This window comes from Ictalurus punctatus, chromosome 14 (assembly GCF_001660625.3).
Source record: "Ictalurus punctatus breed USDA103 chromosome 14, Coco_2.0, whole genome shotgun sequence".
Lineage (NCBI taxonomy): Eukaryota > Metazoa > Chordata > Actinopteri > Siluriformes > Ictaluridae > Ictalurus > Ictalurus punctatus.
Window position 1 is genome coordinate 8,577,456 of NC_030429.2, and position 27,720 is coordinate 8,605,175.

A 27,720-nucleotide genomic window follows, 5' to 3' on the forward strand; every position below is an offset into this window, starting at 1 on the left:
GCCCATGAGGGAGGCATCTGTCATTACCATCTTGCTATAAGGAGACACCCTAGACGGGCAACTCCAAATTCTCAGAGCACGTAGGCATCGCCGTGTTCAAAGGGAACTTTCTCATAAGCAAGATTAACGTAACCCTATCAGGGGGCATGGTGGCATACTAGTTAGCACATTTGTCTCACACCTCCGAGTTGGGGGTTCTAATCCTATCTCCACCCTGTGTGCATGGAGCTTGCATGTTCTCCCCATGCTTTGGGGGTTTCCTCCAGGTACTCTGGTTTCCTCCCCCAGTCCAAAGACATGCATTGTAGACTGATTGGCTTTTCCAAATTGTGTGAGTAGTAGTAGTGTGCAAGCAATTGTGACTGTTAAGTTTTGGCATCCAAAGTGTCCCCTGCCTTGTTCCCCAAGTTGCCATGGATTGGCTCCAGGGTGTCCTGTGACCATGTGTAGGATAAGTATACAGAAAATAGACAGACAGAACATAACCCTATCTTTATATAGCATGAGCTTTTTGTTTCTCACAGCTATCCAAATTTCAAGTGAATTTCAATCGCAGTTGTTCATGCTAGCATGTCCAATAAACTAGAATCAAATTCATCAGTGTACAGTAGCAAGAAGACCATTTTCATAATGCCAATTTCAAGAAGAGATATTAACGGGGGGGGAAACAACTAGAAATAAGAAATGCCACTGCTGGCATTTTCTAAAGTAAGTCAAAAGCTTCATGGGCCACTTTAAAGTTAGCAACTATGCCCTATTTTTATTTGAAGACAGGTGTGAGTTAGGGGCTTATCTTACATGAATCTGGTTCAAATGTTGCATAAACATACTGTATAATGAGCTCTGTGGGTTTGTCATGTATCCTGTGCATATGTGCATTTAGAAATGGAATATGCAAGCAAAACACTTATGACATTAAAAAAAGAACATCTTTTGTTTGAAATGTCAGAGGAAAATCTTTTACAAAGCACCCACTATTTAATTAAGGTAGCTACACAAACTCAAATTACACAAAGTGAGGTCTGGCTATGAACTCTGGTGTGTTTTTGATAATGCAAGACTAAATGCCTAGCAACGATAGCTTTGATTAAGGCCTTTTACCAAAAAAACTGACATCAAAGTGAGCAGAATCTGATATAAGCATAGATCTGAGGTGATAGCGGTTAAAATGGCACTCACCCATTTGCATTCACATGTCTACAACTGCATTTGCTATAGTGAGGTGAAAGCAAAGACAGTACTCTTTAATCAAGCAGCTTCTTAATAAGGAAACTAATTTAGAGTTAAATATTTATATACAGTAATAGAGAAAAAAGCTGATTGATGAGAATATTCCAATGTAGTGTTTAACTCTTCTACCTGGTCATCAATAGCTTAACAACATGGTCATTCAGAGCCACTTTCCTCTTTTAAGTCAGAGTAGTGAAGGTGTTCATATGGATACACAGGGATTAACAGCTAGACACGTTTGAAAATTAGGCTGCCCATTCAAGTGTAAATTGTACAGAGTTTTGCTTTATTGAGCTCTGAGAATGTGTAGCAGCCTGGGAAAAGCTTTCATATGGTCAAATTTTGAGATTTTATTTCATATACAGTTCTGAAAACTACAGACTTTACTGCACTGAAATATTCTTCCCCTCTACATGTTTTGTATCTCATCCAGAAGTAACATTATAGCAATTTAAAAGTGAAAAAGAAAAAAAAAAAATCACATTTAAATCACATTTCTTTTGAATGCCACTAAAACAGGGGTGTCCAATCTTATCCGGAAAGGGTGGGTGTGGGTGGAGGTTTTCGTTATAACCAAGCAGAACCCATCACCTGAGTCTATTGAAAACCAAGCTCAACTGATTAAACAGGTGGAATCAAGTGCGGCTCCTGCTGGATTGGAATGAAAACCTGCAGCCTCACGAGCCCTAAAGATTACAACACTTTGTAATTAAAGAATTACAAGGTTACAAGTAGAAAGTGAGTTCTCACTTTGATTTTCAGAATCATCCACATCAGTCTTCTTTTCACCTGAGGTAAGTTGCTCTCAGCATTTAAACACAAGCCTCATCATTGTCTCTTCACTCAACTGACCTCTGTTCTTGCTAAAATGATCATAACTGTCATACATGTATACATGCTTTCTTTTTTTTCCAGTTTCATTTTTATTGAACATTTCTGCTGTACATTTCTGCTGAACTAAACATTTCTGCTGAACATTTCTGTTGAACATTTCTGCTGAACATTTCTGTTGAACATTTCTGCTGAACATTTCTGCTGAACTAAACATTTCTGCTGAATATTTCTGTTGAACATTTCTGCTGAACTAAACATTTCTGCTGAACGTTTCTGTTGAACATTTCTGCTGAACTAAACATTTCTGCTGAACATTTCTGTTGTATACATGCTTTCAACTGTTTTGATGATGATGCAATGAGGAAGAAGCATCATGGAAATTTTGGCATTCGATTCACTCAATGAATCGGTCAAATTGAGAAATTAATGACATTATTAAACTGGCTCCTTAACCAATTTGTTCTTTGCAGGCAGATTATAAAGTAACTGAGATAAAAATTATTTCCGTTTTGCTTGTTTTCTTAAGGTTTCTTAATGTCAATGGATATTATTGGCAGGTAACTTTTTTTTTTATTATTTTAGTCATTTTGGGTTAAAAATCAGCCAATATCCAACAGGTTTTTCCCAGACCACTACATACATTACTCCTTGCTGTTTACTTCCCACATCCATGTTTGATGGCCATCTGAAGTCTTATTGTTTGAACTTACTTTGAACTACTCTCAAAAGCAGTTGATGATATATAACAGGCCCTTAAGAGCCATGCAGAAGGGTCACAGGGGTGGCTTAGTGAGATTAAACCTTACGAACTTGGCATCATCAGTGCAAAGCCTTGAGCTTTAACTGACTAGTCACATGACTATGTAAGTGTTGCTGTTTAAAACATTTTCCTTAGCACCAAACAACATATATCAGGCTTTATATAGAATAAAAGTCTGAGAAACTCTGATTCATTTCTGAAAGTGTTCAGCTGTTTTTCAGAAGCTCTCTTTCTCACCAATATTTGCCATGACCACTGTTAACTGCTACATAATTGATTATTAAATAGCTACATCCGTTATGCCCTTGACTGAGACATTTCCGTATAGCTGTTTCAGAGAATAATTGTGCCCCTTTTCCTCTGCAATTCACATCTGGTCAAAAAACCGAATGAAAAAAATAAATACAGATTCTGCTAATTAATTCACCATGCTTATTGAATAACTACAGTATATTATAGTCTACAAAAATGTTCATTATACAGTTTAATTTGCTAATTTAATTTGGCTGCTATTAATGAACCATCTGTTTCTCCTCAAACAGCATTAAATAACCTAAAGATAACCAATGCAGTGCTAATGAAACAAAGGCGTGTTAATATTGCTCACTGTTTTACTGTATGTGGGATGTGGTGTGTGTGTCATCTAAAGTCTTCCCAGGCTAATGCACATGAAGCAAAGCACAGTCTCCTCTCCCACGCTAATGCCTGGCAATGACACACACAGCAATTTTCTGTTCCTGGACAGAAATCATAAAAGCTCTGGCTTGGCTGTAATGAGCTTTTAGGGGATGGCGAGTCGATCCTTGGCTCATAGGTTAAAGACGGCTCAGCCAGGGACGTATGCTGCGCCTCTACAAATCTCCAAGCACAAAGACTACGCTTAGAGAAAATGAGAGCATTTTCTCTAAGCTTGCTTTTCATGTCCTTGTCTAATGAGAGTAATTCTGTACATCTCAGCCAAGTCCGTGTTTTAATAAGCCTTTACTGGTGGCTAACTGAAAGGAAGCAGAGAAAATGCACTGACCAAATTAAACTCATTATGTTGGACGTGTGATGTGTTTAAGAACAATGTAGGGGAAAGGAATGTGTGCTGATTTGTGTGTGTGTGTAATTTATGTTTAGAATAAGAGCTTGTGCTGTGGGGGGTGTACGAATACCAGAGTTAAACCTTACTTCTGTCTCTTTTATTCTCCTTGATTCTGGACTGCATGTCTTAAATCAAGCAACCAAAAGCATGTGCTGTTCATCATTGGAGGAGGCAGTGGGTGGAAAGCTTCCAGAACATTCATTGGTGAAAGATGGAAGAATGCAGAAAACGCAGGGTATAAAATGGCTGAAGGAAGATAAACATGCTGTGTGCTTCATTACCTGCCAAGGAACGTGAGCATATGGAGATGCGTGACAGGAAATGCAGACAATATCACATTAACACACACACACACACACACACACACACACACACACACACACACACACACACACACACACAAATCGCAGGTAGAATCACTGAGTCACTGAATCATCACCATGCTAGTCATATCTTAATGCTTATAATTGCAGATTAACTGGCTATGAGCTATAAAAGCTCAGCGCTTTAAGGTATCTATATTTAATCCTTTGCAGTTCTTTGACTTCTACCCTGATTTTGTCTTTGCTATACGTTTCTCTTTTTTTTATCCTTGCTTAACTCCAACAACACTTTGAGTCTTTTTTTGTAGCACAAAAAAAAAAAAGTTTTGAATCTGATTCACTTTTTTCAGCAATGATATCAACTGGTTTCCTCCCCCAGTCCAAAGACATACATTGTAGGCTGATTGGCATTTCCAAATTGTCCGTAGTGTGTGTGTGATTGTGACCTGCAGTGGTTTGGCACCACATCTTGGGTGTCCCCTGCTTTGTGCCCTGAAATCCCTGGGATAAGTTTAAGGCCTGATTAATTTAAGAAATAATTTCGGGACATAAACATCAGGGCTGTCTGGTATTTTGTGAAAATTTAAAGTCCTTGTGAAGTGCCTTGAAATGCAATTGGCTCCCACCCTTTTTAAACAGCTTACCTCACAGCCCGGCCTAAGCCATACTTGACAGTTAGTACCGTGGATATTTTTAATGTTGGAGGTGGGACACTTCAGATTCTAGAGAGCATTTGCTTGAACAAGCTGAAGTGCAGAAAGAAGTCACTTGTCAATTTTTAATCTGTATTGGTGGTAGAGAGAGATTAAATTTTGAATGCATACAGTATATCTTCTAAATGTGAATTTTGTCATTGTTCTGAAGTACACTAGCTTCTAGATAATCTTAAGGATACTAAATCCACAAAACGTCCATTTTGATTTCATGGGGACTTTAATGGCAGTAATGTCCAATGTCTCCATGATAAATATTACATAGACTCTGCACAGAAGGTGGACATGTCTTCAACATGAAGCTCCATATTTCAACAGCTGAGCTTCATTTATTCTGCAGAAGAGCTGCAGTCCTTCTTGTAGTGCTGTTTCTAAAATTACTAAAGGCTTTCTCAGTAGATAGGAAAAAAAGAGAGAAGCTCCAGTTCAAAGATCAGCAGAAAGCGTTACCTTACTTCCCCTCAAACGTGTTTTCTCTGGTGGACATCATTACAATGGATGTAACTCTCCTGAACCCTGATTAGGCTGTGATGCAAGACACACACACACACACACACACACACACACACACACAAAACCCTTCTTCCCATAGGACATGTATCTTTGAAGATTTGTCAACAAACAGATAAATATTTTGACATTTTTTTCACTTTCTTTCTCTCATTGTGTGCGTGTGTGTGTGTGTGTGTGTGCGTGTGTGTGTGTGTGTGTGTGTGTATCTGTGTGTAATACCCTTGAACTGCATAAAATGTATGCTAAATGATCGACACACTTCACGGTTCGTTTGAGCACAGAGCCGTCACATCAGTACATCAATTGGGCTGAATGGTGAATTATTTATTGCTCTAGTTATTTGTGTTTTACTTTTCATAAATAAATGAAGCAATTATATATTTCTCTCTGGCAATTATGGAAAAATCTTCAGCCTCACTCATGCAGGTCATCCTTGCCCAAGGATTTTTCCCCCCTATTCTTCCTTATCATCTGCCTCTACGTCCTCTATTCACACCTCTTTAGGTAGCTGAATATTCACATCTATAAGCCTATTAGGAGGTACTGTGACTCAATCTTGGCTGGCAGGTCATACTATTTCATTTCAAACAAATGGATTAATGCATCTCCAAAAGAAAAAAAAAAGATGTTAGATGGACTGTCTGCACTAAATTAGCACAAGGTGTGGATGCCTCTCACCCAATATTCCCAGGTTAGACCCCGTGATCCACTGTGACCCTGACCAGAATATACAGTACTGGGCAAAAGTCTTAAGAAACATAATTGTTGTTTATTTGTTTAGTACAAACTTTGTTATAGTTTTTTTTTTTTTTTATGGCTTCTACATTATCGAGTCAGTACAAAAACATTTTAGACTTTCAACACGTTAGTTTTCCAGCACAAAATTAAATCTTACAGAAAAATGCTACAGAAAAAAGTGCCATATTACTAGGGCGGAATACATGTAGCAGTGTTACGTGATCAGGATACAAAAAACTGGTAACTGTAATCCGTTACAGTTATGTAAAAAAAACAAAGTAATCAGATTACAAGTACATTCATTTAAAACCAAAAAATGAATCTTTTGAAATAGCACAATATAGACAGCTGCATGATTATAGTTTTGGTTCTCTCTTCCAGGTCGTGACTCACATGAGCAACCTCCTGGTAGAAATTAACACAAATTCTTCTCTGAAATGTTTTCTTTAGAGTGACCATACGTCCTCTTTTTCCCGGACATGTCCTCAGACCTTAAAAAAAGTGTCCGGCCGGGATTTCTGAATTTGATAAAATGTATAGGATTTAGTTTTAGTTTCATTATGATGTTCTTATGGTCTAATACTGCAGCGTGTGTGCGCATATTTGCATTGCTTTAACCCCTCTCTGTAATTCACGCCTTCTCGCACAACAATTGGTCGATTATAAAAGGCTTGCAGCAACTACTGGCCAAATTCCTGCCTCTCAACCATTAGCCTCCTCTCAGCAAACGCTGTTGTCTACGGCATCAAACAGTTGCTTGACAATAGCAGCAAATGACAGCTGTCCTGAATCGAAACAATGCCCATGGCCAAATAAGGTCATTTTTAATTTCATGTTATCACATTGCTTCGTATTACATGGCCATTCAAATGTGTAAATGATGGCAGAAGGTACACTCGTGGCATCTAATATTTTATTTTATTCCATGGACATTCAAAAGAATGTAGGAATAAATGTGAAACACGGACCAACTGAAGCCAGTTTTATTTCTATACATTTATGTGACGCTAATAGTGTGTCTTCTTCAGTGTATTAAGGTCTGCATTCATAGTAACAGTGTTTTGAATGCTATTAAGACAACCCTGTCTAAGGACAGTGAACACTGTTTAGAGTTTTGCAACAACAGTTTAGGAAAAAGTTGTTGAGAAACTGACAGTCGCATCCTCATGTGCAATATATATATATATATATATATATATATATATATATATATATATATATATATATATATATATATAAAAATATATAAGCAAATATGCGAGAGAGAGAGAGAGAGAGAGAGAGAGAGAGAGAGAGAGATTATTAAGGAGGAAGCTGCTAAGAATTAATCATTAATTAATTAACACTAGTTACCTCCTTCCTCATTTTCATTGTACTGAATAGACTCTAAACACTCTAATATCCTTCTAATCACACAACACTACAAGGACAGTGTGTTCTCTCTGTGTGTGTGTGTGTGTGTGTGTGTGTGTGTGTGTGTGTGTGTGTGTGTGTGTGTGTGTGTGTGTGTGTGTACGCATGTTTCCCTGATGCACAATTTTCAGAATACCATTAGCAAGCAGAGAGTTTATGAGCTCTGAGACTATAGGAACTGATATGAAGCTGTGAAAAATAGTTGAATACACACACAAAATTATATATATGTATGTGTGTATATATATATATATATATATATATATATATATATATATATATATATATATATATATATATATATATATATACATACACACACACACAAAATACTATGTAGGTTGCAATCAGGAAGAGGGGTAGAGTGTAGTCTTAGAAATGTATGCACTGCATAGAAATTATGTATGATTATAGAGAAAACAGAGAACATTATGAAAATTAATCATCCCCTTAAAAGAAGATGTCCCTAATTCTGTGTCTTTTCCTGCAAATGAGACAGAGTTCCTGTACCACATGAGACTGTAGAATCAGTAATAATGTCAGGATAGAGATAATGACAGAGTGGAAGAGAATGAAGGTGCTTATTACAGGGAGAGTCAGAGTCAGGCAGTTCACTGCTCAATCATCTGTTCCTTTTGCACTTGCAACAATACTATTTCTGAGCACACATCTACCTAAAGCATGCGCACACACACACATACGTGCACATGTGAAGGTGAGAGTGTCAAGTGAACTTTAAGATAAAATGAAAAATATCAGGAAAAGCCGGGTGTGGTAGGTAAGCGTTTGGTAGGTTGTTGGCTTATGGACCTCATAGTGAAAAAACCTCATGGACCATGAACAGCTTCTTCCAGTTCGTTCTTTCCAGCCACTTGCTCTCAGCTAAACTAGGAAGTAGAATTGGTGGCTCATTGGTTAAGTTATTGATCGGAAGGCTAAGTTCAAATCCCAAACCATTTGTGTCCTTGAGCAAGACTCTTAACCTTCAACTGCTCAGTTGTATAAATTAAATATATGTAAGTCGCTCTGGATAAGGGTGTATGTCAAATGCCATAAATGTAATGTAAATGTATACTGTCTTAACTGTAAGTTATATACAGTTGGGCTTGAAAGTTTGTGAACCCTTTTGAATTTTCTATATATCAGCATAAATATGGCCTAAAGCATCACCATAAGTCCTAAAAATAGACAAAGAGAACCATATTAAACAAATAAGACAGAAATATTACACTTGGTCATATATTTTTTAAGGAAACTCATCCAACGACAATGGTGTGCATGGCAGGGTTACAAGGAAACAGCCCATATGCAGTTTCTTAAGGATCACATGGACTAAAATATAATTTTTGGTTTAACTGATAATTGTTATGTTTGGAGAAAGGAAAACACTGCGTACCCACATAAAAACCTTATCCCAGCTGTGAAACATGGTGGTGGTAGTGTCATGGTTTGGGCCTGTTTTGCTGCATCTGGGCCGGGACGGCTTGTCATAATTGATGGAACAATTAATTCTGAATTATACCAGTGAATTCTAACGGAAAATGTCAGGACATCTGTCTGTGAACTGAATCTCAAGAGAAAGTGGGACATGCAGGAAGACAACAATCCTAAACACACAAGTCATTCTACAAGAGAACGGTTAAAGAAGAGTAAAATTAATGTTTTGGAATGGCCAAGTCAAAGTCCTGATCTTAATCCAATAGAAATGTTGTTGAAGGACCCAAAGTAAGCAGTTTATGTGAGGAAACCCACCAACATCCCAGAGTTGAAGCTGTTCTGTACTTAGGAATGGGATAAAATTCCTTCAAGCGGGAATGATCAACAGACTTATCAACAGTTCCCAGAAATGGCATCTGATTTCCATCCCTAAATTGTCCATGAGTGTGTGTGCAATTGCGCCCTGTGATGGGTTGGCACCCCTGACTTGTGCCCCGAGTTCCCTGTGATAGGCTCCAGGCTCCCCATAACCCTGTGTAGGATAAGCGGTACAGAAAATGGATGGATGATGATTATTATTATTATTATCGTTGTTATTATTATTATTATTATTATCGTTGTTATTATTATTATTATTATTATTATTATTGTCTTTTCTGCTGCCGTTTTGGAAATTTTGGAAATGCATTCTACTGTGGCATGTGTGATATAAATGAAAGACATTATTCAGCTCCTAGTTGTTTGGGAAATGCCAAACCTTTCTCCAATCCAATTTCTCATTGAAATGTGCTGGTGGCTGAAAACCTTAGAGCAGAAAGGAATTCAGTTGCGTATGAATGCTATTGCTGTGTTTCATTGGCCTCTCCATCAAAATCAATCTTTATTCGTGCCTTTTATATGATTTTACTTTACATTTCAACTGTATCAGCTGTCGGCACTTTTTATTGTGAGCACCATAGTCAGTCAATTATGCTGACATGATTGACAAGACATTGGGATGGGAGCTCCTCATAATCAATTTCCCCATGATAACACTTTTCTGCCACTTTCTATTTAGAAGCAGTTCTAAATATGTGCACATCCTCACACACATGAAACCCTAATACAGAGCCAATCCTGATACATGCTGGGTAATGGAACCGCCCAAAGTTCAGCAGGTACAATCAGGAGCCGTGGTCGTTTTGTGATGCACTTTTCCTCATTGACCACCTGGCTTTCATAAGTGAAAAAAGTAAAAAACGTTGGAGAAGACTTAGTCTGAATTCTGCGGGCTAAAGGAATTTCTTTAGAACAGAGCCAGCTCTTCTAACCTCCAACTTCAATCAAACTTTCATCTCGCAGATGTCAGAGAGAGGCCTCAGGGCTGTACTGTCCAAACAACCAGCAGGTGAGGAGCATTTTGTTATATTTACACATCATAGACCTCACCATCTGAACAAAAATACGCAGCACTGGAATGACAGGTGAAGCCCAAAAGCTCAAGGCTTAATATGAGAAACTGAAATGACTGCCTGTGTACACAAACACATTAATAACAGTAGTGTGTGTGTGTGTGTGTGTGTGTGTGCACATTCTATGTATGAAAAGCAACTTTTCAGATCACAAATATGTGGGTTAAACTTGTGCTTGATTCAACGCAGTCATTTTGAACCTCTGTGTACTCACAGTGGGGGAACAAACAAAGTGGGAGAAACATGGACGCCATCATAGTCATCTATTGTTGATGAGTGATGTATATTTCAATTCTCAAAATAGTGAACTGTATAGTCAATGCTACAAATTTATTAGTATATACAGCATAACTCATTTATAATGAGTACAGAAAGTGCTATTTTCTGTACTGTTGATGCTGTGAGCAGACATGTTGATTTGATGTCCTGTACTGAACTCTGGAGATTTTGTGTTACAACTTTTAGACAAACACACCATAATTCCTTAAAGAATTACAGCACAGATCAGAGAGAATCAGAGTAACGAACTGGGCACACAGACAGAAAAAGACCAGAGGAGGAAATAATGGATACAGAGAGAAACGAGGGGAGGGAAGACAGGGGGAAATAACTATGTGAAATAAGCCAGAGTTTATTAGAGAAAGACAGGAGGACAAGGGAACAGAAGCCAGGAAGAACATGATAATAAAAAAGACAACATTGAGACAGAAGATGCAGTAAGAGCCAAGGTCAAGAAACTCATGAATAAAAGGGGCGGAGCTGAGACAAGAGAGACAGAAAGAAATGAGGAAACAGAAGACAGGAGAAAAGGAGCTTAGACGAGAGAGACAGAGATTTGACAGTGAAAGAGCATGTAACAGTAATTGTCTCTTTATGTATTCAGATTTATTCAGGTTACTAGCTTGTACAAATTAAGACCTTGTAGGTGTTTAGAGTTCATCAAAATTGAGATATCTCTATCATGTAAGTGTCATTTCTGCAAAAGTCTAATTATCTAACTAATAGAGAGAGTGAAGGAGAGACAGGGGGAGATTGGACATTGTCTAAGGCATGATGTGGTAGTTGCTGCATTCTGGCACTGGAGATTTCATTTTTGCTGCATAAAGTCTATTTCCTGAATTAAAGGCTAAGATGCAGAGAATTTTCTTTTCCCTGTCAGGAAGCAACAGTTGCTTTCACTAACAGTTGGCTGATGGAAGATTGGAGAATGAAAGGAAAACAAATATTACTAGTTTCTAGCAGCAAATATAAAAATGTTATACTAAAATGTAGTGACCACAAGGTTGGATCTTTGCAGATCATCAACTGGCATGGACTTCAAAATAACCTTCAATGTTCTTGTAACTTTTAATGTTCTTCTTCAATGTTCCTTAGTGTTCTTAAATGTTTACTTCAGTGTTTAGAAGAATGTTTACTTTATGTTCTTGACAATGTTCATTATAGCTTTTTTTCTAGTGTCATTACAGTTTATCTTCGTAGTTCATTCAGCTGTAGTAAACAGATCTACACAACAGCACACACACACACACAAATTGTGCTGAAACAACACACACAAATTAATCTCAACGTCATTGCGTGCAGCACATTTGCTATTTTGGGAGGACGTGTCAACATCATTCTGGATCACTGTTAATCCATCCATCCATTTTCTATACCACTTATCCTACAGGGTCGCAGGGAACCTGGAGCCTATCCTAGGGAGCATGGGGCACAAGGCGGGGTACACCCTGGACGGGGTGCCAATCCATAGCAGGGCACACTCACACACACATTCACACACCCATTCATACACTACGGATACTTTGGACATGCCAGTCAGCGTGTTTTTGGACTGGGGGAGGAAACCAGAGTACCCGGAGGAAACCTACGCATGAGAACATGCAAACTCCGCACACACAGGGCCATGGCCAGGGAAGGCGTGCCATCCTGGAGTTGTGAGGTGAATGTGCTAACCACTAAGCCACTGTGCGCCCCTGGATCACTGTTAATGCATGTCCTAAATGTTTCTACCTTTACAGCTCAAGATAAATTAGATATGTTAGATAAGTAGATATGAATGTAATAAGATGAAAAAAGTCATTAGGTTTTTGCCAAGTCTCAGAAAGACACATAAAATAAATTTTTACGCCTGCAATGATATCATGGACAAAAGAAGCCATATTTCTGAGAGATCAAACATTAAAAAGGGAGAAATTAAGACAGTCGGAAACAGCAGGTGTAGTTGACCTGGAATGGAAACTAGCACACTGCTGTCTATGGATCTGGCTGAATATTTAGGCATGCGAGGAAAAGTGGACCAAAATGTACAGAAGGAGTTAGTAGTACTGTAGTGAAAGTTCAAACGGGATCCATAATGGATGTATCTCGGAAGCCAGTGGATGTCCTGGTGACACAGTAAAGTTGGTGTAGGCTCGGAGAGAGACCTGAGTCAGTATAGCTCTGCTGCTGAGTACATCAGTCGTGGAAAGGCACTGATGGCGGCGAAGACTAGAATAATCCATTACAGCGGCTTTCAGATCCACACAGACCCATTGGACCGAACCACCAATCAGTCTGGCAGACGCCAAACTCCACTTCCGCGAATCCAGTCAGCACCAAAAAAGTCCGCCAGGTATCAACCACAGACCCCAGGACAGCCAATCCAGGAATGGCAGAAGCAAACAACATCAGGCAGAAGTTGATGAGGTACAGAGCAGAAAACAGCACCCAAGGCATCAAATCCAATAATATTTTAAAACAGACACAAACAGTAATTGAGGCGATAGGTGAGTAGCGGCAGCCAAACGCACCGGCGTTCACTCAACCAGAAGGGATTCCAGATCCCAGTGTTGTAGCTAATTTCCTCTGCAAGCGGTAGACAGCAGTGTATACGATATGTGGAAGATTACAGTTATGCAAGTAAAGCTACTAAGTTATAGCAAGATAGAATTTAGGAATGTAAATCACTAGTACAATTTACAAGGACACAGATTTTTTAAAATAATGTAACATCCATCCATCCATCTTCCATACCGCTTATGCTACTCAGGTTCGTGAGGAGCCTTGAGCCTACCCAAGGGGACTCTGGGCACAGGACGGGGGGACACCTTGGATGTGGTGCCAGCTCATTGCAGGGCACAATCACACATAGATTCACACACTACGCTCAATTTAGAAATGCCACTCAGCCGACAACACATCTTTGGACTGGGGGAGGAAACCGGAGTACACAGATAATTGAGCGGTAGTGTAAATAAGTTTAAGGTAGTGTAGCGGCTACTTTCTTCCTGGTAGTTACAGTAGGTAAGAGGTTAAATCTAAGAATATGGTTTAGAAGGCTTTTATTCTGTTCTTTCCTTTGGTACTGTCTTGTCTCCCCAGGGAGCCACCTGTTAAACCAATTGTAACTCCACACGTGCCATTTATTTTTGAAGAGCTATTTTTTTCTTTAAAGTTTTTCTTTTATATAGTCGTGTACTCTGGTATCTTATGCATACAGCATAAGATACATTCTTCTAATGCAAAAATGCATTTTGCAATAAACTTTGTAAATATTAATTACAATTCCAAGATCCCCACCTTCCTCCACCAAACCAGCTGTACTCCATCCAACTGATGTCTCCCTGCACTAATTCCCTAGGTTACAGCCCAACATAGCAGGGTCGTAACACCCTGAAGCATGGAGAGGAAGTGCAAACTCCACACACACACACACACACACACACACACACACACACACACACACAGCGGGGATGCAGCATTTAAACCCCCAACCCTGGAGTTGTGAGGTAAACAAGCTAACCACTAAGCCACCATGCCACATTACAGACCAAAAAATAAATAAACAAAAAAATACTCAACCTAAACACAAAATGCTCTCTGCAGAAAAGAACATTTCATTGGGTCATATACAGTATCTTAAAGAAAAGACTGTTGTGAAGCACTGTAACAATACATTAACAAATACAGTAACAAAACAATACATTTGCTTGTATTTCCTCATTTGTAAGTCACTTTGGATAAAAGCATATGCTAAATGAATAAATGTAAATGTAACAAAAAATAAATAAATAATAATCTCCTGATCTCTACTAAAATCTCTGATGGTCCCTCCTCAATTTGTGATGTTAAAAAAAGATCATATTATTAACAGATATAAGTTTTTGCAACCAATAGCAAAGAAAGTTCTTTGTGACCCAAATATTCTATGTTTTACATTTGCAGAAGTAGTAATTAGAAGCAAGAGAACAGGAAGAAGCTTAGAGAGTGATAATGACATAATCAATCTCTCTCTCTCTCTCTCTCTCCTGTGTCTCTGACCTCATCCTCATGTAGTGCAGTTCAGAGTATGAAACTTTTAATTCAGCATTTACTGTGACCAACCATCACCTCAAGGCTCAATCACACACACACACATGCACAGTGTGTGTGTTTAGCCCAGAGAGTTACTGACTGGCAAAAAAAAAATCACAGAAAATGAAAAGGAACAGGAGGTGACTCACCATTCTTTTCAGTGTGTGGCTTGAAGACTTCCTGTCCAGGCAGGCAGGGACATGGTCCTTCACACTTCGCTAAGATGCTCTTTCCCGAAACACACTCCTGGAACTCCAGCTTACACTGCAGCCAGACAGAAATGGATTATGGGTAATGTATTGCAGTTCGCACTTAGCCTTGTGTCAGCAGCTCACAGCACTTGTGCAGAAGTTAAAACGATGTGTGATGTTGTACAATTACAAAACTCACTGGCGTTTATTACAAATATCCAATATAGAGAGTGCCGCATTTAATAACACATACTGCATTATGCATAAGCTGCAGTCATGTAAAACTTTGGGATAATTACCATTCTGTGTGTGCTGACGAGAAGAAGGGAAATGTGAAGAAAATAAGTGAATTAGCCAGCCCGTGCAGAACTAAATTAAAAAGCAGGGAGTGAACAATAATGAAATCCCATCAAGTCAAATGCTTTCTGATGGAAAAGCAAGCTGGAGGTTTGTGTTCAGTGTGTGTTGATTCTGCTTCAAAAGCCTTAAATGATCTGCTCTTATTAAACATTAATCAGTGCAACTCTGATAGTGCTTTCAAACTTTTGTGTGTGTGTGTGTGTGTGTGTGTGTGTGTGTGTGTGTGTGTGTGTGTGTGTGTGTGTGTGTGTGTGTGTCAGTTTTGCCATAAATGAGTTTTGTAAACCAATGCAGACTAGAGACCATGTTCTTTATTAGAGAGCAACCCCCCCCCCAACACACACACACACACACACACACACACACACACACACATTTTTCTATTCTTTTTTGTTCTTTTCATTTTAAGCTACAAAGCTTAATATAAATAAATAAACAAACAAATAAATAAAGACAGACAGACAGATAGATAGATTTTAAAATAATGTAAATAAATAAATGTTCAGCTCAACAGAGACCTGCACTCCAATCTGGTATTTCAACTTCTAATGTTGGTACGCTGTTGAATTCTCTAATCTGATTGGTCAGAAGGTGTCGATTAATTTTCTAACAGCAGCTGTAATAGTATGTACCACCATAATTAAAATGATTGGGTTTATATTGAAGAGTTTGTTCTAATACATTCTCATTTCTATAGAAACAGCATATTTACAGGGACTTGCATATTGGATGATCTACCCAGCCAAAGCTAATAATAAACAGATTTCTTTTTATTAAATGTGTTACTATTTTGAAAAGAGAAACATGGAATTCATATGTAATGAGATGTTTATTTAACATTTATAGAAGAAGTCTCCAGTCTCAGCGATTTGTAACAGTTTTAAGTAACAGTACGTTTTCTGCCACAGGAAAGTCTTCAGGACAGAGGGGTTTGAACCTTTCTTTTTTTCTGTGACAAGCTGTATGTGATAGTTCTATTAACTTCAGGAGAGAGAAAAAAAGAGGAATCAACTTGTCATGGACGTTCCAGAATGTTAAATGAAACTGTAAATGTTTCAAATCATTCAAAAATAAAAATTAAGGCAGATTGCTGTGATATAAGCAGAACATAACACTTTTGTTGTCATTAGAAGTTAATCTGATTTGGGGTGGTAGCTTGGATATGTTCTATTATTATTATTATTATTATTATTGTTGTTGTTGTTGTTGTTGTTGTTGTTGTTGTTGTTATTATTATTATTATTACTAGGGGGCCAAGCACAGAAGGTGCATTCATAATCTTCTTCTTCTGGCTAGGATGTCTATGGTAGCCCATAGAACTGTCTGGTAAAAAGTTGTGAAATCTGGCATACTGATTGGAGAGTGTCTAAGTGACATTCTGACCAAATTTGGGTTAAGTGCTGCCAATGCTGTAGCACCACCATATGGCCATATTTGGGCTTTATTTTGAATTACTTTTATTGTCATAACTTTTGAACTGTGTGTACAAAATGTAAAAGCCAGGTATTCCCGTATTCTCAGGGTCGAGACAAGTTCAACACACCATATAATATATAATAATATATACCTATGTAAATTTCTGCCTAATGACATGTTCCACCATCTTCGATTTTTGTCAAAAAGTGCCTTTTCACTATTCCTCTATTCATCTAAATTTTGTCCAATCATCACCAAATTTGGCAGAAGTCATCTTCAGAGGAAGCCTCACAAAAGTTGTCAAGAGAAATTTGAATATGCCAAATGGTTTGTTCCTAATGGTCCAAGGAATCTGACAGCAAAGCTACGAAACCGGAAGTAAAGCTGTATCTCAGCAACATTTTCAGGACCATGACCTGAGACTATGCAACAAATTTTAACTGGTCAACAGTAACAACAATATGCTAAAAAAAAAAAAGCTTACATCTAACTGCCATTTTTGCTACACCTCCTCTAAATTTTGTCCAATCTTCACCAAGTTTGATTCACATCATCTTGAAATCCTATCTTAACAAATGTTACCAAATAAACTCTGATATTCAAAACCATTCTCCCATAACGTACTGCAAATGCATAAAACTCCATACAGTTATGCCTATCGTTATGGCTCTGCTTTCCTGTGATTGCTAATGCAACAGTTGTACCATGTCTGGGAACATGCAGCTCACTGAATCTGGGTGCTTGGCCCCTCAAAATGCTGCTTTCAGCGTTTTTTTTATTATTTATTTATTTATTTATTTATTTACTTATTTATTTTTATTTATTTATTCCATATGGGGGAAAAAAGAAAAGTCCAAAACTGGAGCTTGATACTCATGCAGAGTAGAACCAGTGTGTGAGCTCCTGTAGTTTGGTCTGTGCTGAGCTGACCTTGAGCCCAACATTGTAAAATATCCAAAATGTTTTATTCAAAGCTGTAAAACAGCTTAAGGTTTGTAGGTTTTACTGTAACACTTCAGCAGCAGGAGCATATACACCATTCTTGACTCAGTTTGTTGTTACTGTGACGGCTCAGAGTGAAGCTTCCAAAAGTGCAGTGATCTCTTATAATGCAAATCTATCCTACTTTTGACATGTTCATTTTCTAATGCTTATACAGTGCCACATGTTTAAACACATGTTTATCCAACAAATATATATATATATATATATATATATATATATATATATATATATATATATATATATATATATATATATATATTTGTTAAATATATGTGTGCCACAATTATTGGCACCCTTTTAGTCGACACTTTGTGCTACCTCCCTTTCCCAAGATAACAGCTCTGAGTCTTCTCCTATAATGCCTGATGAGGTTGGAGAATACATGGCAAGGGATCTGAGACCATTCCTCCATACAGAATCTCTCCAGATCCAAATTTTTTATGGTCAGTAAACCATTTTTGTGTTGATTTTGATATACGTTTTGGATCATTGTCCTGCTGGAAGATTCAACCACGGCCCATTTTTTCATTTCAGGTTTTCATTTAATATCTGTTGATATTTGTTAGAGTCCATGATGCTATGTATCATAACAAAATGCAAAATGTCCAGGTCCTCTGGCAGAAAAACAGAGCCAAAACATTAAAAAGCCACCACCATATTTAACTGTGGGCATGAGGTACTTTTCCATATGGCTACCTCTGGTGTTTATTTCCAAAAATCTCTATTTTGGTTTTATCTGACCACAGAACTCGATCCCATTTGAAGTTCTTGTGCTATTTTCTTATAGCCACCTCCCATTTTGCGGCATATTCCTAGGTCTAACCCATCACAGCTATATTCCTAGGTCTAACCCATCACAGCTATATTCCTAGGTCTAACCCATCACAGCTATATTCCTAGGTCTAACCCATTGTTATGAATGACTAAGGGAATTTGGCCTATGTGCTACCTCATATTTATATATGAGGCCTTCTTTGCTCATATTTACCAAGGGTGCCAATATTAGTGGAAGTGTATGCCAGCACCCAGAATACACACACACACACACACACACACACACACACACACATTTGCATGTACAACGTACATTTCTTTCCCCTCAATCTCTAACATATTCAATTTCACGGCATCCAGTTTAAACTCGTCACTATGCTGTTACATGTCTCGGCTAATTTAAGAAGTGGCTTTAGTAATTAAAAAAAAGCTGACACACACATACTTGTATATAAATGGCTACACAAATTAATACAGTATATGTATAAATATACACACAGTTAATGAACTGTCAAACTGCTCAGCCAAAGAATTTAGATGAGACATTTCTGTGAGAAGACAAAAATTCAGTTTGGTAGAAGTGGGAAATGGTATCTGGAGTTATTTTAATTTAATCACAGCACGACAGGTCTGATCACACAGGCAATCACATACGGTGCTGAAATGCATTGAGATAAAAAAAAAAACAAAAACATATTGTTCTATTTCAGAAAACCTCTAACAAGACAGTAGGATATCTGAAATTTACGTTTAATTTAATTCAGTTCAAAGTAGCTTTTGTATCTTGGCAATATAACAATAGATATGACAATAAATGATAACCAATTGCTCTCCTAAACTATACACTCCCATTCTCCTTTCCTCAGATTATCAAGTGAACTGACTAAAGTTGGTGTCCCTATATTCCCACCTGCTTATTTCCTGCAGGGCTTTACCCAGACTATAACATACACACACACACACACACACACACACACACACACACACACACACACACAGAGAGAGAGAGAGAGAGAGAGAGAGAGAGGTGTTTACTGCTATATTGGTATGTTACAGTGTGAATTTGGATCCTGCTGCTGAGCCTGAAAGATTATATATTGAGTCCAAGAGTCACTATGCACTAATGTGCACTAATATTACATCTTACTCATGTAAAAGTAGAAGACAACCTCTTAATGCCATTATACATATACACATGTGTACAGGACAATAATTTTCTTTTCTTTATATATTCCATCTTTGAAGGAAGCTGGGATCAGAATGCATGGTACCCTTTCAACCCTTTCAGTATTTAACAAACATGGAATGGTACAGTTACATAAAATCCCATGCTTACACTGATCTGGATGAATATCCATCCATTTTCAGTACTGCATATGCTACACAGCGTCATGGAGGAGCCTGGAGCCCATCACAAGGAACTCAGGGTACAGGGCGGGGGACAGCCTGGATGCGGTGCCAACCCGTCACAAGGCATATTCGCAAACACATTCACACACTACAGACAATTTGGAAATGCCAATCAGCCTAAAAAACATGTCTATGGACTGGGGGAGGAAACCTGTGTAGCTGGAGGAGGCCCCCAAGGCAAGAGGAGTGCATGTGCACACCGGGTGGAGGCAGGATTCAAACCTCCAACCCCAGAGGTGCAAGGTAACCACACTAACTACTAAGCCACCATGCCCCCTCTGGAGAAACAACTACACTGAATGGCAACAACAGTTACCTTTTAATGCTTAACCATTAGTGATTAGTTTTTGGTTATTAATGAGGTTATGTTCCAAAAATGGGAAAGATGAAAGAAATCACAATAAATTTCTGTTAGCTAATGTAAATTCCCTCCCCGTATACACTGTGGATAGGAGACCCCTCTATACTAGATAACTCCCCGTATACACTGTGGATAAGAGATCCCTCTATACAAGATAACCTCCCCGTATACACTACGGATAGGAGATCCTAACCCGAGATCCGATCAGTCCACATATGTTTATGATGAAAGAAAAATACTAGAGGCATTGTAGTGGGTTGTGGGATATTTCCTAATAGGATTTAAATGTTTTGTGATTGCTTACAATTGAAATAATATTTTTTGTGGCATATTTCAGCCACTGAACATAATAAACCATCACAAAGCATTCAAAATTTCAATAGATCGATCAGTACAAACATAAGCTTCTCTGGATGCTCGATTCACTGTTTCACACTCAAAAACATATTTGTGCATCCAAAACATAACACCGCACACACTCTATTAATAAGCTCACTTGCTAACACTGTTGTGCCTGCTCGATCGGCCATCCACGAGCTCTCTATCAATTCCACTGTTTAATGGCATAGTTATGTTTTGTTTCCATTCTGTACCACCTTTGAACAGCAACATGGACTCTGAACAAATGAGGCACTGTTTTGAATTTGACACTAGGAGAAAAAACATGTTTTCATCATGACTTATGAGCTGCCTTCAGCTAAGTGATTGCACAAGCAGCAAGCAGACAGTCCTTAAGATTAACAACAAATGGGTGAAATGTTTTAGTTTGACCTGAAATTTAATTTGGGAATTGTGATGCTCTGAATTAACTTCCTGTAATCTTACTACATATAATAAAGTAGTCACGCTCTAAGGAGATGAATTTATTTGTTTACTGTTTAAAATATTCCTTCTTTGTCCCTTGTTCATATATGCCCTTTCTTCTCTTAGGTGTATACCACTAAAGGATTAAAATGCTTGTTAGCTCAAATTTCATTCCAAAGTATTTCATCCCAGGATGTCCCAGAAGTCTCCATAGGTAGGGAAAATGATCCCTTTTTAACAAAATGTCTTGAAAAAGTTTTCATACTTAGCTTATATTATGTATTTGTTTACATCACACATGACACTGTTGCCAAACTTATGAACAAATTCAAAAAGACTGGAAGTGTTGTCGACGAACATCCACTGATGAAGGCACAACCAATGCAGTGCTGGCAAACATAGTCCCCAATGTAGGGAGACTTTTGGGACACTCTGTAGTTAACGAAAACTCATCAGTCGCTCATGATGCATGACTTGACTGCAGCTGAGCAGATGATTATTGATCTGCCTGGTGGTTCAAACCTTGGTTATGCAAATACCTTTGCTGGAATTTATTTCAATGCCATTTATACAGTCACCAGCCAGTTGGTAGCTGAGGCCTCAAGACAGAAACTGAAGCAATAGAAATTTCTTCTTGTGTATGGGTTTAAACGTTGCTATTCATTCAGTCAGCTATAAAGGAATTTCAGTATAAAAAGGGCAACTCTGCAGGAAGCCTGAATCTAGCTGCAGACAAACTCATAAGAGTAGCTGAAAAAACATATAAGGCCATTGAGAAGCTTCAGAACAAGCAAAGTCGAGTCCCAACAGGAGTATAGACCTAGCTGTACATCAGACAAAACACAAGCTGTTAAAGGCAGTTTCAGTTTATACGCAGAAAGTTGTGACTAAGCTCATTAAAAAAAGCTATGACTAAGCTTGTTTGAAAAACGTTGTAAGAAAGTTTCAAAGCTATTATGGTACAGAATTTCAGCAACAACGTGAGCACAATTCTGAAGTAGCACAACTGATTTTCAGGTTGGGGGAAGCTGGCCCGAAGCTAAGGCAGGAGTAGTGCATTTTAATGAGTTGTCTTAAAAGATCAGAGTGCCACAACTCTCCTTATGTCACTAAGAACGAGCTAAATCAGTTTGGGGCAAGAGCTCAATGTGTCTAGTGTACTTAGGACTCTTCTGTGGGGAACCATATTTGCTAGTTGACCAAAGTTGTACAGAGCTCAGTTATGGGGTCAAAAATGTGTCATTAGTTACTTTGACATGTAGCAAATCAATACTTTGATTATACCTTGTCCCCATCCCATACACTCTGCACCTAAGTAAAGCATGGGGCAAAACATGGAGATGTCCATGAGTTTATAGAATATTAGACATATTTAATGACTATAACTTACATCCTTAAGCCCTTATGGATGAATCATTTGTTTCCATTACCCTGGAACTGCAATTATTTCAGCCCTGAAAATACATTAATTCTCAAAACCATGTTCCGATCATAGGAACAAAAAGTCCTTAGAAGACTAGGAATACGCAGATGTAAGAGCGTTCAAAGGTAATTTCACAGGCAACTGGATTCTGTAATCTTAGGAAGTTCTTTTTTGTGAACTTACTTCATATGTCTGTTACAGAAATTAGATACTTTTAGCTATCAAAGCATGAGAGGCAAATCAAGGACCAGGTACTAAATGTGATGACAAATTTGAATCACATGGTTAAATCATTGAATCACATGGTTAACACTCGAGTGCTATGCTATTATAACTATGCCAGTCTTCATATGATGGGAAGTTAATTTTACCGTCATGTGAAAAAATAAGAACACCCCGTAGAAATTGTTGGCTTTTTTGGAAATATTTAACAAGCAAACATCTTTGAAACAGTGCCTATTAATAAGGTTGATATACTTGAACAAACCCACAAGGGAAAATAGTTTTTTCAAACATTTATTCAACAGAAATATCTAATATATGTGATATTCCTTTGTGGAAAAAGTAAGTAACCCTTGGCCTCAGAAGCTAGTATTGCCCCCTTTAGCAGAAATAACTTCTTGTAGACGTCTTGCATAATTTGTCCACCAGTCTCTGACATCAGCTTGCTGGGATTTTTAACCATTCTTCCATGCAGTACTCTTTCAGTTGCAAGATGTTTGAGGGTTTTCTGCGCATTTCAAATCCCCCCACAACATTTCAATGGGATTCAAATTCAGGCTTTGACTAGGCCATAACCCTCCATTTCTTCATTTTGAGCCATTACTTGGTGGATTTGCAAGTGTGCTTAGGATCAGATAGTCTCACATTATCTTTACACACGTTCATTTGATGCAGAAAGTTGAATTAATGAATGCAAGCTGTGCAGTCCCTGAGGCAAAAAACATCATCATAACATTTCCACCACCGTGCTTCACAGTCGGTATGATGTGCTTCTCCTTAAAAGCTGTCTTTGGTCTGCGCCAAATGTGTCTGCTGTTATTGTGGCCAAACAACTCTTTGATTCATCTGAGATGAAAGGCCTGGTCTTTGCCTATATGCTCATTGGTAAACTGTAGTCTTACTTTAATGTTCTTTGTAGACAGCAAAGGCTTTTTCCTGGCACGCCTCCCATGCAGGTCAAATATGTGCAATTCCTTTCTGATTGTAGAAGCATGCACTTTGACACCAACAGTGCAAGACTTACTAGCAGATACTGTGATGAAATATTGGGGTTCTTGGAGAATTCTTTTTGCATCGGCCAGTCTGCTCTTTTGCTCGGATGGCCATTCCTGGACAAATTGACAGTCAAGTGCGCCACTTGTAGATGATTTTACTTACAGTGGAATGATGTATTTCAAATCATTTGGAGATCTTTGGAACACTTGTTATTTTTGTTTATTTTTAATTAGCAAATTTGGGGTAGGGGTGGGGGGTCACCAGTGGTTTAGAGATTCCTTAGAATCACGGTTTATTACAGATTCCCAGGGTTGGAGGTTTTGATTCCCACCTCTGCCCTGTTTTCACGGCGCTTGTATGTTCTTCCCATGCTTTGGGGGCTTCCTCCGGGTACTCCAGTTTTCTCCTCCATTTCCAAATTGTCCATAGTGTGTGAATGTGTTTGTAATTGTTCCCTGCAATGGGTTGGCCCCAAGCATGGTGCCCCCTGCCTCGTGCCCTGGGTTCCCTGGGATAGCCTCCAGGCTCCCTGTGTAGAATAAGCGGTACAGAAAATGGATAACTTTGTGCAATCCCTGGAGCAAGTTCCATGAATACACAGCACTTCAGGTTGAGGAAAATATTTTAAGCTTTCACTGGGAGTTTGATTTTGAGGTGCATGCCAAGACACATGTCTGAGCAACTGATCAATCAACAAACTCTGATAAAAGGAAGAAGCAAGGAAACTGACACCCTTCAGTCTCAGAAGCTCTGCCTTGGTCACAGAATGTCTGGGGCTGAGACAATCTGCTGAGCACACTTTTCTGGCCACAAGCTTCAGAATGCTGAAGGTTACACTGTGACAAAATTAGCGTTTCTGAGCATTGGTCCACTTAATCCAGTGTTTAAAAGTTATTAGTAGTGATAAAATCTCCAATCCTATCTCCAGTCTGAGTAGTGTTATTAACTCTCGTGTCAATCTCAGTCAGACAAAGCTGATTGCAAACACATTCTGGAACTTCAGCATTATTTCTGCTGCAAACTGAACACACTGAGCCAAAAGACTTTCTCTGTAATCTCGGTACAAACTGGCTTGACTAGCCTTTCCTAGCCATGGCTTTCAGTCATCAACCCAAGGACTCTTACAACAAAAGGACTTCTAGCAAACTCATAAAAGATTTAGATTAGAATTGACAGGTCAAGGGCTAACATTGCTAAATAAATGCCTGGTTCTCTGGGTGTTTCCGTTTTTTTGGTTTTTTTTGTACTACATTATGTTTATGATAATAATGGTGATTAAGATGATGATGAATTATAATGAAGATGATGATGAACTCACCTTTGAGGAGTAGGTATGACCATCTGAGCCACACACTGGACTAGGATGGACAACTGGACAAGTCCTACATTTCCCATGATTCATTGCTCCCATCCAGTGCTTATGGAGATGGCTGCCTTTCCTTGGCTTAATGCTGAAACAGAAAAGAGTTCTAGTTTTTCAAAATATAGCTTTGTTCTCTTTTATAGTTAGGAGACAGTTTGTAACCTGGGAATATCAAGGAGTGAAAAACAGTGGAAACATTGTGATGGCTACTTATTTGCCAAACATCAAAGACTCCTTAAAAAGTGAGAGAGAGAGAGAGAGAGAGAGAGAGAGAGAGAGAGAGAGAGAGAGAGAGAGAGAGGACATGACATTACAGTATAATAACAGATTAGAAATGTCAGTGAGGTGTGTTACATGTGAGGCACACTGATTAAACAATGAACTAATGCTGGGTTAGAAAAGGCCATGGTGCTGCCAGTATGTGTGTGTGTGTGTGTGTGTGTGTGTGTGTGTGTGTGTGTGTGTGTGTGTGTGTGTGTGTGTGTGTGTGAGAGAGAGAGAGAGAGAGTGTGTTTTCTCTCAGGGCTGAGTATCTGTTTCACACTGTGAGTGGATTAAATGGCCCTCAATCCCCCTGGAGAGATCCCCTCTCTACATCAGTACCAATCACACACACACACACACACACACACACACACACACACACAACTGAACAGGAGAAAATAAACTCTATGCTTTTCCCTCTCTCTCATCTCATCATCTTGTTCTTTCATCTTGTCATCTTTTAAAAGCTTAAAGATAATCATCACCATTCTCTGAGCTTCTGCACTGATCTTCTTTTTTTTATTTACTACCATTAGTCACTGTGGTGCCCTAGGGTCTCTAAATGGGCATATAGAAACCCATATCCAACCAGTCAGGATTAGAAAGTGTCCCTACTGGCCGGTCAATCATAATTCGGTCAATTCTGAAAGCACCAGAAGGTGTTCTACACACTCAGAAAAGATGTTTTAATATCCTACACACTTTTTGTTTTATTACTATTTCAACACGTTAAATTATCCAATAAATGTGTTTTTAAAAAATTCACATGACTGACCAGCACAACGTGTGTTAAATTATCGTCCAATCACAATGTGGACTGCGGTGCCAACATCATCATTCAAATCTAAACTCGCCTCAAAGTGAATGTTCGTTGCTTTGAACTTTGGATTGTGACCCCAGAGTCCTGAGGCAAGGAAACCAAATTACCACTGGTAAGTTAGCGTTCATCACTATTAAGAGTTAATGCTACTGAAAATGCCTGGCCGAGGTTGTGATATTTAGGCAGGGAGCTCTCAAAAATGTATTGATTGGAAAACTAACTCAGCAAGTGATAATTAACTTTACCTATCGCTACGGCTTCAACAGTGAATATCATGTCCTGCTTCCTCAGTGTTGGCCTTATACTGCTAGTGCCATGTGTTTATGTTGGCTGTGAAATATGGACTGAGGCTATTCTATAATCCTCTGGGTCTGCATCTTATCTGAGGTTCCGAGTTAGGGTTAGTTAGCTGGATGCTGTCACCAATCACAGAAGAGTTGAGTGATGACCCTCACTTGAGTTAATAACATTACTTTAGCATACAGCTCACAGTAATGTTAGACATCCCCATTACCTTTTTGAGAGTTAACGATAACCTAGCATTACAGCTATTCACCATGATGTAATACAGAGAGTGGGTTAACTTTAACTACATTTAGCAAGTGTTTTGGACAAGGCAAGCTGTAGTAATTAGGAGGACTGGTTAAGGCCATGTTTCTTCATGCATTCAGCAAATGAACAGGTGCAGACAGTCAGTGGCTGACAGATCTTAGCTAGCTCAGTAATGTCGAGGCCAAAAGTTCTCCACAAGGTTAAGGTGACAAAAAAAGAGGATAGGGACTACAGTAGGTTATAATGCTTTCCACTATCTCTGTAATGTTTGTTGACTTAATTAGGTCGTGCAAAAAAATTGGTGGTGAGGTGCTAAAGGCAGGAAAATAAATATTGCAAGCTAGATAGATTTTCCTGGTGAGTCCACAGCGCCATTTTGTTCATTGGGAGAGTGTAGGTCAAATTTCCGAAATGACACAATTTGGGATTCTGTAACACAATTTCTCAGTTGAAGCCCAAAGGCATTTGTCCATATTTTGTAGCTAACAACTAACCAACACTCCTTTTGCTCTTTTACAGCTTTTCAAATGGAAGGGAGTGGGACTCTTGTATTCCCAGATGGCAGGGAGATTTGTAAAAAGAAGCATCATCTCCAATCTGTCAAATGTTTTCATGATTTTAATAAGTGTCACCTGAATTTTATGCAATTGTTTGTTTAGTTTGTGAGAATTTAGTAGAATTTTGGTATATAAACAAATTGCATTTTAAGATAACTGTAGGGAAAAAAGTATAAACAACACATCTGTATTTTCTTGTTGTTTTTTAAAATGTCTTAACACATCTTTGTGTGGAAATGTACTAACACACAGCATGTATTGTCCTTAACCACATACAGAGGTGTGTTAAAAACGAACATATGATGCGTAAAAAATATTTCCACACAAAGACGTGTTAAAAATAACACACAGCATGTGTTAAATGTACTAAC

General features: G+C 38.5%; 1 protein-coding gene across 1 annotated transcript in view; it reads right to left on the minus strand.

The window, feature by feature from the left end:
• The window catches only part of spock1 (SPARC (osteonectin), cwcv and kazal like domains proteoglycan 1), a 268,384-nt gene that overhangs the window by 40,141 nt on the left and 200,523 nt on the right, over positions 1–27,720 (minus strand). The window contains exons 6-7 of the mRNA XM_017486158.3: positions 25,112–25,244; positions 14,981–15,095 (exon numbers count right to left, since the gene is read on the minus strand). Coding sequence (XP_017341647.1) covers positions 14,981–15,095; positions 25,112–25,244 — 248 coding nt within the window. The remainder of the gene's footprint in view (positions 1–14,980; positions 15,096–25,111; positions 25,245–27,720) is intronic.